Source organism: Sorex araneus, chromosome 2, assembly GCF_027595985.1.
Source record: "Sorex araneus isolate mSorAra2 chromosome 2, mSorAra2.pri, whole genome shotgun sequence".
In the NCBI taxonomy this organism is placed as follows: domain Eukaryota; kingdom Metazoa; phylum Chordata; class Mammalia; order Eulipotyphla; family Soricidae; genus Sorex; species Sorex araneus.
This window is the reverse complement of record NC_073303.1, coordinates 10,260,363-10,271,635: the sequence shown is the minus strand read 5'-3', so window position 1 is coordinate 10,271,635 and position 11,273 is coordinate 10,260,363. Positions and strand designations below refer to the sequence as shown.

The 11,273-nt window shown below is 38.9% G+C and overlaps 1 protein-coding gene across 1 annotated transcript; it reads left to right on the top strand.

Annotated features, from left to right (window-relative positions):
* The first annotated feature begins 785 nt into the window (after positions 1-785).
* LOC101549868 (E3 ubiquitin-protein ligase TRIM38-like) lies at positions 786-10,876 on the top strand. Its single transcript, XM_055124304.1, has 6 exons — positions 786-1,193; positions 1,318-1,413; positions 2,278-2,508; positions 4,153-4,175; positions 4,271-4,383; positions 10,356-10,876. The coding sequence occupies exons 1-6, from the start codon at positions 786-788 to the stop codon at positions 10,874-10,876; spliced, it is 1,392 nt and encodes a 463-aa protein (XP_054980279.1).
* The last annotated feature ends 397 nt before the right edge of the window (positions 10,877-11,273 follow it).

Below are 11,273 nucleotides of genomic sequence, written 5' to 3'. Positions count from 1 at the left end.
TCATTTTATTCATAACTGGTGAGGGCATTCGATTATAAGCTCTTCTTAGGAGTCTTTACAATGCAGGTTCATTTTTTTCTGAGTCTTCAGAAGCTCTGTTCTAGGACATACTCTTCTTCTCCCCTCAAATTAATTATCTCTCCCTCAGATCAGGGAAGATTAGAGAATGTAACTTTAAGGTAGCTATTACATTACATTATCACTTTAGAGAGATTTTCCTGGCTTCATTGAACTGATATTATTGTTCTTTGGAGATAGCAGTAGGTAGAATACACAGAGGGATTTTCATTAGTCAAATATGGATCCACTGAGTCTTTTTCATTTTCAACCCTAATTCCTAAGTGTTGCTTTATAGCTATAAGCAATTAATTAAAACAAAAGATTTGCGTTGGTTGGGTCATTGGTAAATTATTTAAAAAACAGTAATATTGTGTTCATATGTAATTTGTGTGAGGAATAATATCTGGCTTCTTTCTCTCAGATTTTATCCTGTAAAAATTTTGTATTTATGGCCCATTCCCTTTCTGAACTGCCAGTTAGACCAGCACCAGAGCAAATGACAAATGAAACGTGTCTCATTAAAATGAGACAATATATTTAAATATTTAAAATTGAAGTTAATCTAAAACACTTGGATAGTACTACTGTAGTCCACATCCAATTCATGGTCTGAAAATATCAGTCCCATAAGGTTGAAGTGACATGTCTTTCTGTCACTTCAAGAAAAATCTCATCTGCTTGATCTCTAGCTCTATTTTCAATATTAAAGATTTCCAGGTAAAAACATGGCCTCGGGCACAACTAAGACAATGAAGGAGGAAGCCACCTGCCCCATCTGCCTGCAGCTGATGACTGAGCCCATAAGCATAGACTGTGGACACTTCTTCTGCTGTTCTTGCATAATGCAAAATATTGAGAACGAGCAACAGCAGTCTCTGTCACAGGGAATCTTTTGGTGTCCTGTATGTAGGGCACAGTTTCAAAGGGAGAGCTTTCGGCCCAGTAAGCAGCTAGAAAGCATCATTGACACCATTAAAAAGATGGAGCAGGAACATCTGTGTGAAGAACATGGAGAGAAGCTCAGCCTGTTCTGTGAAGACGATGGTCAGCTCATCTGCTGGTTATGTGAGCGGAAACCACAGCACAAAGGACACACCACGGTCCTTGCTGAAGATGTCTGTCAAGGCTACAGGGTGAGTATTCCCCAGAGGGCTTCACCAAGAACCCATTCTTCTTTTGCATCTTTTGATCTCTCTTGAGATATATAATGAAAAAATGCCCAATTAATAAACCTTAATCAAATAATTTTTCCTTCAGGAAATATTCCAGGAAACTTTGACATCCCTAAGGGATCAAGAAATCAAAAATAAAGAATGGCAAGGCAACATAAGTGAGAAAATAGAAAAAGTTGAGGTAAGAACTTGAGTTCATTTACCTCAAATATGTTTGCTCTAATGAATAGACACATTGAAGGATTAGGCAAAACAAATGGATGTTTTAATCTCACTCATCTACTTTAAAAAATAAACCCCAAATTATTCCTTCTAATACTCGTAGTTGGCCACAACTATGAGAATTGAAGTCCTGTTTATTGACGTTTCAACAGTAATTGTCGAGGGCTCTGAATATCAGGTAGGACAAGCAGAATTAGTGGTCTCCTTCCTTAGATTCATCTTCACTGGTTTATAAGCTTTAAACATCTCAAAGTACTTTCCTGCTTGAGGTGCAGACTTCCCACTCAGAATTTACAGCAATGCAGGATCTGGCCTGTCAATTTCCATGCGCAGAATCTAATCATTGTGAGGAACAAGGTCTCTGCAGGTGGAATTCATATTCAAAAAATTCCTGAGGATGATCAGGAAGTGGTGAACAAGATATACAGTTGATACTTAGGTCTATTTCTGCACTGACCAGACTGCTCATGAGAGAAGCTCTGAGTTTTTCTGGTAATGTTGATGTAATCCAAAAATCTATACTCAAATTTAACTGGTCAGTGGTTTTCAAAGATGTATTTCCAAACCTCTGCCCTCATCTGTTTGTGTGAATATTGTTTTTTTTCTGACAGTCAGTTTTATTTCTTCCCTCAATTTAACAGTCATGGGTAGTCCACTACAAAAAACAACAAATCGTAAAAAACCCCAATCCCGAGAGAGATGGACTTTCTGTCTCTTATAAGTTCTGTTCAATTTTACATGAATGAAGCTATTACATCTTAATTGTTTATTCATCTAAAAATAAACATTACCCTGTGTTTAGAATATGCTTTCTTCATTTTAGTCTGAATTTCTGCATGAAAAAAATCGCTTCATGTATAGATTTGCCATGTGTCACGTGATACTATACATGGAGGAGAAATCTTATCTCAGGAGACTGGAGAATAAAAAAGAGGAGGTTCTGAAGACACTGCAGGGCATTGAAGCCCAGCTGGTGAAACAAAGCCAGGAACTGAACAAACACATCCTGGAGCTGGAGAGGAAATGTCAGGGCTCAGTCCAGGAGTTACTGCAGGTGAGAGTGTGCACGTGGAGGAATGGGTTAAGGCGTCAGTTCCTGGGCATTCAGAGGAAATCATGAGGAATTTAGAGAAATAGTCTGAAGCTCTTTCTCAAAAATGCACACAGGGCCAGAGCAATAATACAGTGGAAATGGCGCTTGCTTTGCATGTGGCCAACCCAAGTTTAATCCCCAGCATCCCATAGCGTCCACTGAGGACGGCCAGGAGTAATTCCTGAGTTCAGAGATAGGAGTAACCTATTAGCATCCCTGGATGTGATCCAAAAAGAAAAAAATGCACACAAGTGTGGAGAACTTAAATGAATATTTTTGTTTAGATGCACATGACTATACACAGGTGTCCTTGCTGATCTGTAGAGTGTCTTTGTGTAAATCACAAAAGAGACCCCTTGGATAGATATGGCAGTTCTTCAGGAATCTTAGGAGAACTTTGGCAGGAATCTGTTGGCCTCCGTCTAATTTGCAGAGATTTCTGATGTCAAATGTCCTGTCGACTCTTGGGGGCTAAAACCGGTCACCAAAATGATTGATAAATTTTCCTCTTGATTTCCTGTATCTTGCTCAAACAGATACTATGAGGCCTGGTTTTAGCTATAGTAAGGAAATTGCACACTGTGACAAATGCCTGGAGCTCCTTATTCTATTTTCACAAGGGATGGAGGTGGCACAGCAAGACCTTCATCTCAGTGCAAACCTGCTGCCACCACCTGAGTCAGTCTCCCAGGGCTCTATGTGAATTTGTCTGTTAGAACCTTTGTGACAGTGTCAACTCTGATCTCTTCAGAAGAAATGATGTCACTGATTGCAAGAAGTGCTTAATGAGCAAGTTTGAGACAATTTGAGACAAGTTTGAGACAATTCCTGATCTTCCACCAAACAGCTCACAGGTTATGTGGTTGTAGAAGTAATAACTCCCCATGTTCCCAAAGAAAGAAAAAATCCTCTGTGATTTATCAGATACTGTCATGGTATTATACTGGGCTAGTGTTTCTCTCAAACTTTCTGCATTTACTGCTGAAGGTATACAAGGGTAGAGAAATTGAATAACAATTGTCTATCACCATGCATATAACTGCTACTCTGTGGAATCATATGCAGACAGGTGTTGGACCACAGATGTGAAAAGGCTGTGGAATGCTGTACTGAGGAACTGGTATCAGAATCACCACGTATCACTGTATCACTGTCATCCTGTTGTTCATCGATTTACTTGAACGGGCACCAGTATTGTCTCCATTCGTCCCAGCCCTGAGATTTTAGCAGCCTCTCCTTACTCTTTTTTCCCAATGATTGGAGGCTCTTTTCAGGGTCAGGGGAATGAGACATGTTATTCTTACTGTATTTGGCATATCAAATATGACACGGGGAGTTTGACAGGCTCTTTTGAGCAGGCACGGTACTCTGAGTAGCTTCCTGGGCTCTCCGAGAGTCATATATGTATATATGTGTGTATGTATTTATGTATATATACATATATATATTTCCCTTTATGATGAATTATACCCTTGGAATTCATAATTCATAGGAGTAGAATGATTGCATTTACTCCTTGATATAATTATAGAGAAACATCCACCCATCCAAGTTCTATGAAATGCTAATATTTCCATACCAATTTCTATCTTTCTTTCACTATAGGATGTGACAGACACTTTGGACAGGTGAGTGCTCTTTGAATTCAGGAGGGAAGGAGATTGGCTTTATGGAGTCCAGTGGAATATCGCTCTGATGAAATTTCTGGACTCTTCTTCTCTAGGATTTCTGCTATGAAGTCAAATGCACCAGAGGATGTCTCATGGGCTCTTCATGCTAAGTCTGAACGTGACCGCATTTTCTCTCAATTTCTAAAAATGTTTAAGACTGCTTATGGTATGTGATATCCAAAATTACCTAAATAATACAGGTGGGAGGAATAATGGGCAACACATCTTATTACTCTTTCCTTGGAAGATTGTAGCTAGAGTACTGTTTTTCTTTATGACTCTTCAATTCTTTCTTTCCAGTTCACTAGAGATGTCTCCCAGGTAAATAACCTTTATATCTGTCCTATATATCAAAACAAACAAACAAAATGACACGTCACACTCATGGGTTGTGACAAATTTTAGAAAATCATTAGTTACACTGTATCACTGTATCACTGTCATCCCCGTTGATCATTGATTTGCTCGAGTGGACCCAGTAATGTCTCCATTCATCCTAGCCCTGAGATTTTATCAGCCTTTCTTTTCTCGTTCTTCCCAATGGTGCTGCATTAGAGGCTCATCAGAGTCAGGGGAATGAGACCCATCATTGTTACTGTATTTGGCATATGAATATGCCACAGGGAGCCTGCCAGGTTCTTCCCCATGCAGGCAGTAAACTCTCGGTAGCCTGCCAGGTTCTCCAGAGGGAGAACTAGGCTATCAGATGTCAGGAGGCCGCATTGAATTTAAAGCCTGTTAAATGTGAGATTTATACCATAAGAGCACTAACTTCCAATGTTGTGAAAACTGCAAATATTCTTTTTTTTTTTTTGCTTTTTTGGGTCACACCTGGTGATGCACAGGGGTTAGTCCTGGCTCTGCACTCAGGAATTACCCCTGGCCATGCTCAGGGGCCCATATCAGATGCTGGGAATTGAACCCGGGTCAGCTGCATGCAAGACAAACGCCCTACCCACTGTTCTATTGCTCTAGTCCGGTATACTCTTAATAAATAAAATATACAATTATCACAAACTAAATTTTAAAGTTTTAGAAACTGGGACAAAACAACTGTGTTTCAAGGGGCCCAGAGACTTGAAGCTTCTTTTACACTAAGTATTACATACTTCGTACTAAGTATATGTAATACTTAGTAATACTTAGTTATGCAAAACCTAGAGAAAAGCGTTTGGGATATTAATGATTATGTTTATGTCATTAAATTCCCAGAGTTATTGTAGAAAGGTAGGTGAAGACTGACTGTGCTGCTATGATTTTATGGCTAGACCAGGTAACACAAAAAATGTTTGAACCATTTGAAAACCAAGTGCTACTTAGTCAAGCTTGCCATATGTTTCTTCATTCTTTCCATAATTTAGAAGTGTGAGTTTTTCCTGCTGTACATATCCTTTGATTAGTAAGAAATGGCCTTTGCTGTCCCTTCTAATCTTTTTCAACCTGAAATCTATGTTGTCCGATACTAGTATGACCACTCAGGCTTTTCTGAGGGAGTTGTTTGCTTTAAGGATTGTTTTCCATCCTTTGACTTTGAGTCTGTGTTTGCTCTGACCATTCAGATGTGTTTCTTGTAGGCAGCAGAATGCTGGGTTCATTTTCTGAATCCATTTTGCCACTCTGTGTCTCCTGATGGGTGCATTTAGACCATTGATGTTGAGAGAGATTATTGTCATGGAGTTTTGTGCCATCTTTCTGTAGGGGTTTGTTGTGCTTATAGGGGTTTTTCTTTTCTTACAGGAGCCACTTTAGTCCTTCTTTTAAGTTTGGTTTTGAGTCTATGAAGTTCCTGACCTGCTGTTTATCCATAAAATTGTATATGGTTCCTTCGAATTTGAGTGAAGCTTAGCTGGATAGAGTATTCTTGTTGAGGCATTCATTTCATTGAGTTTTTTTACTATATCCCACCATTGTCTTTTGACTTTGAGAGTTTCCTCTGATAAGTCTGCTATGAATCTAAGGGGTGCTCCTTTGTATGTGATTTCCTTTTTTGGCCTTTCTGTTTGCAATATTGTGTCCCTATCTGTGGCATCCTTCATTCTGACTATGATATGTATTGGAGTCTTTTTATTAGGGTCTCTTCTAGCTGGCACTCTTCGGGCTCCTAGGATCTGGACGTCTGCGTGATCCAGCTCTGGGAACTTTTCAGCAATGATTTCTTTAACTCTGGCTTTCTCATTAGGGTTGCCTCCCTTTCCTTCCAGAACTCTGATGATTCTTATGTTATTCCTCTTGAAATCATCCCCTAGGCCTCTGATTTGCCTTAGAAGTATTTTGAGGTCTTTTCCAATTGTAGCCTGTGGGATTTCTGCTGCTTATGTTTAAGCTCACTAATTCTATCTTCAGGTGTAGCCATTCTACTGTTGAGAGCTCCCACTGTATTTTTTATTTTGTCTATCAAGTCTTTTATTCATGACATTTATGAATGTATCTTTCCTTATTTCTGCTCTCATTTCTCCCCGTATTTTCTTCGCTGACTGCTGCACTATTTCTTTAAGTTCGATGAACACTCTCAGAGTTTCTTCTCTGAATTCTTTATAGGAGCGATCATATTTGTGGGAAAACCCTGCTGAGTCTTCTGGACTCTTTTCCTCTTCACCTTGCTGTAGGGATTTGCACTGTGTCTTCATTCTGTCGCAGTTGTAAGGAGGTGGGACCTTCCAGTTCACTAGAGCTGTTCTCTCTTTGTGAGGTTTCTGGAGAAGGTTTCAGAGGATGTGTTCTTTTATATTGGGCTTGTATATCTTCCTGTGCTCAATGGTAATCTGGTGTAATTGGAAAGGATTTGTGCGCAGCGGTATTTGGTGCAATTGCAGTAGGCTAGTGGTTTATTTGCCTTCTCTGTCTAAGGTAGCTGGGGAGATCTCTACAAAGTTAGGTAATAAGGATTAATATGTCTGTGAAGTATACTAAAACAGGGGAAAATATCTGCTGTTATTTTCCGGGAGACCACGCCCCCTGCAGCGAATGCCAAGCTCACTACCACAGAGACCACGCCCTCTTTTTGCCCTGAATGACCTGGTCGGTGCACCTGGATGGAGAAGCAGGAAACGCAAGGTCTCTCTGGGCGGCTGGGGGCCAGGGGTCCCTGCCCCTTGGCTCTGTTTTTATCTGGAAACTAACACAATCCACTTTCAAGTAGGTTGAGACTGTAAGCAAAATTAACATCTTGATGCTTGTAGGACCTGGAACACTAGCTCTTTGCTGGTTGCAGACTGGATGCCTCCTTGTGTTTCCTAAAGAAAACTCTCAAATGCTTGTGCATGAGTCTCCCTACATGGCCAATATTTTATTCAAAGTGAGGTCAAAAAGCAAGAGTCTCTATAGAGCAAATCTGACGGCATTATTAAAACTGCCATAATAAACTATTAGAATAGACATGAAACCCTTTAATTTATTTTTATTTTTTTGTTTTTTGGGTCACACCCGGTGATGAACAGGAGTTACTCTTGGCTCATGCACTCAGAATTACTCCTGCCAGTGCTTGAGGACCATATGGAATGCTGGAAATCGAACCCAGTGCAGCCGTGTGCAAGGCAAATGCCATAAACGCTGTACTATAGCTTCAGTCCAGAAAACCATTATTTTTACTGTATAAATTAATGGTAACTTGTACTTTATAGGTCTCTGGTCCTAAAAGTTGTTATACAAAGTTGCCAACAAAGGGGGATTATTACAGTCATTGTTGGTTTGAGAGCCTCAGTGACCAAAACTAAATTGCTCTGTGGACAGTACTTTGTCTTTATTTATTCCACTTAGTTTAGTTGTAGGAGTGCTGTTGGGATGAGCACTGACTTAGCACTGGGTGTGTCCACATGATTAGAGTATAGAGACATTGCTTTGCATTTATGACAAGAAGAATGTTCTGAATTTAAAGACATGCTCGCTGCCCATGTTTCACATAAGTAAATTTCATATTTCTATACCCTGAGAGCATTATGCAATAACTGGGGTGATGATGTAAGGTATTGTTACTTAGATGAGGGAAAAGCTCTTATAATTCAGACCTCCTCACCTACATAGTGAGTTCGATCCTGTTAAGTGTGTCTATGCATATACCATTTTTCTACATTACTCTAACCAGTATTCAACCAGATCTGTTGATGAAAATATTGCACCCTTTCTCTAGCTGAGATGAAACTATTTCCGTATTTTCACTGTATATTAGAATTTTTTAAAAATATTGAATTTTTTGTAAAAAGGTTTAGCTTTTTAACTTCCAGCTGTAAGCTCAGGGATCACTCCTGGAGGAGTTCAGGAAACCTTTTGATGTGCCAGGGATTAAACCCAGGTCAGCCTCCTGCAAAAACATCCTACCCACTGTACTATCATTTCAGCCCCGTTGTTTATAAATATTTATATAATACGTATTGAAGTAACATATTTGATGTACTACTTCGATTATCATGCATACATGTTTGTTCTGTGCATTTTTCTTAAGTTTAAGATTCTGTGCTACTCATTGTCATTTTGAATGCTGTCAATTAATTGTTTTCAGATGTTCTCTACTGTTACTAGTGCTGTAATGAAGTACAAATGTAATTTTCAATAGAAATTTTTGCCTTTGGCAGAGATGCCCAGAAGTATAATGACTTTGTCATTTGGAAGCTCAATTCTTATTTTTTTATATTTCTCCATTTTCTTAAAAGGTTGAACCAAGCATGCTGCCCAGCAATTGTGATTGAAGCTTCCTTTTCCCACATTAGCCAAATAATGCTGAATTTTTCCAATGATGTGAGATGATACTTCATTGTAACTTTGATATGAAATTTCCTGTTAGTAAATTTTGGATATCCTATTGATCATCTGCATGTCTTCTTTGAGGAAGAATCTATACATCTGTTCTCCCCTTTTTTGTTTTCTTTTCCTTGGCAAATCTTAATGGGTTTTCAAACAAGATCTATTTTTTAACCATTCAAAGTATATAAATAAAATCCCAAATGTATTCCATCAACTCTTATTAAGAATTCATTGAGAAGAGTTTAATAAGTGAGTTAAACAAAGAATAGATTTGGACAATGACTAAGGAACATTGAAGCACCCAGAGCAGAGTCAGGGAGTCCTCTCCATGCTGGGCCTCAAATACAGGTGGACGGATTTGAAGAACATGAGAGAGTGTGATCTGAGAGAGAGAAGTGCAGACTCTCAGAGCACTGGGGAGAAGCTTTCATAGTAGTGACTGCCACTCCACCTCTTTGTGTCACATGTCATCCCCAGGACACTCATTGGCTAAGTAAAATAAAGTCAAGTGGAAGTAAAGAAGGAAGCTGGTTTTTTAGAGGTCATGAGGTCAGAAAGACAAGGTATTAAAAGGTGGGGAGTGGTCTTGAGAAAAACAAGCAAGTGAAAGTAAAGCTAAGAAGTGTTTCTGCATTATTTATTTCCCATGTGCTTCTGGTAATCTGCTTGGTGTTTAATCAAGGTGCTTAGTCACATTAGTTGACTAGGTGACTAAACCACTAGCTGCAACCTGTTATTATGTTTTTTTTTTAAATTTTGCTGTAGTCTAGTTCCATCATGACCATCATTTTATCTCTTTCTTAACTCACTCACATAATTTATGTGTGTATTTGTCCTTGATACATCATCTTGTACTAATCCTTATGGTTCATGAGAAACCAAAGAGTGTATACTTAAAGTTGGTGAGTGCCCATGTATATTTAGGCCCCAATAACATCCTGTGTATCAATAACCAAGCATTTAATTAACTGTCTTTTCTCATTCTGATACTGTGTCAGTGTCATTTGGAAACATTGGGAAGGCTTAGGAGAAGACAGTAGGGGAAAATATCAAATAAATCCATCTGTTCTTTTGCTAATATTACTGTGAGAAAGATAAAAATAATATTTACTAAGAACAGAAAAGTACATAGAGCTTTAGAAGTATATTGCTGCTATTACCATATATTTACATTGCCAAATAATTACAGCCTGTCCATTATCAGTCATATATTAGCTCTTCAATCCTCCCACAATTCTTTGTGACTATATTATTTCTATTTTACCTTTTATAATGAATTTTGATAAAATGACTAGAAAGGCTGTCAGAAACAATTTATCTTTTGAGATACTGAGACCTAAGAATAAAGTAACCATGTCATTTTGTTTTCCATTGTTTTTTAATTAATTTACATTTTTTCAGTTACAGTTACTGTAGATCCAGATACAGCTCACAATAATCTACTTGTGAACAAAGATAAAGACAATGTGACTCATGGATCAGCCCAAGTGAAGCATGAGACTCCTGCTAGGTTTAAAGACTTACCCTGTGTCCTGGGATGTGAGGCCTTCAATTCAGGAAAACAATTCTTTGTAATATATACAGTAAGCGGACCTGAGTGGGATGTTGGTGTTTGTAGGGAAAATGTGCCAAGAGACAATTGCATGAGACGGAATCCTGAGTCTGGATTCTGGGCCATCAGACATTGTAAAGATTATGGCTATGTAGCTCTTACAAATCCCCTAACTCCTCTTCCTCTGAAGAATGTTTTCAACATAGGGGTTTTTGTGGACTATGAGGCCGGACTTGTCTCCTTTAATGACCTGAATACTCGCTCCCACATCTTCACTTTCCAAAAGGCCTCTTTCTCTGAACCTATCAGGCCTTATTTCCGTATTGGTGAAGATTCTGCTCTGTACTCACAGCCAGCGAAAAAAAAATGAAGAAGAAGAAGAAGAAGAAGAAGAAGAAGAAGAAGAAGAAGAAGAAGAAGAAGAAGAAGAAGAAGAAGAAGAAGAAGAAGAAGAAGAAGAAGAAGAAGAAGAAGAAGAAGAAGAAGAAGAAGAAGAAGAAGAAGAAGAAGAAAGAAGATGATGATGATGATGAAGAAGAAAAAGAAGAGGAAGAAAGAGGAGGAGGAGGAGGAGAAGAGGAGGAGAGGAGGAGAAGGAGAAAAGTAAAACGGCCTGCTAGAGGCAGGCTGAGTTGAGAAGGTGAGACAGTATGGCAGCATGAAAACTGGGGACACTGCAGGTGGGAAATGTACACTGGTGAAGAGTCGGGTGTTGGTACATTGTATGACTGAAACAAAGTCATGAAAAATTTTGTAACTGTATATCT

What these genes read in the sequence shown, in the direction of transcription:
- LOC101549868 (XM_055124304.1), top strand. Translation starts at nt 786, where the DNA reads ATGGCCTCGGGCACAACTAAGACAATGAAGGAGGAAGCCACCTGCCCC. An exon ending in ATGTCTGTCAAGGCTACAGG is followed by an intron (nt 1,194 to 1,317) that starts GTGAGTATTCCC and finishes TTTTTCCTTCAG; the next exon opens with GAAATATTCCAGGAAACTTT. An exon ending in CAGTCCAGGAGTTACTGCAG is followed by an intron (nt 2,509 to 4,152) that starts GTGAGAGTGTGC and finishes CTTTCACTATAG; the next exon opens with GATGTGACAGACACTTTGGA.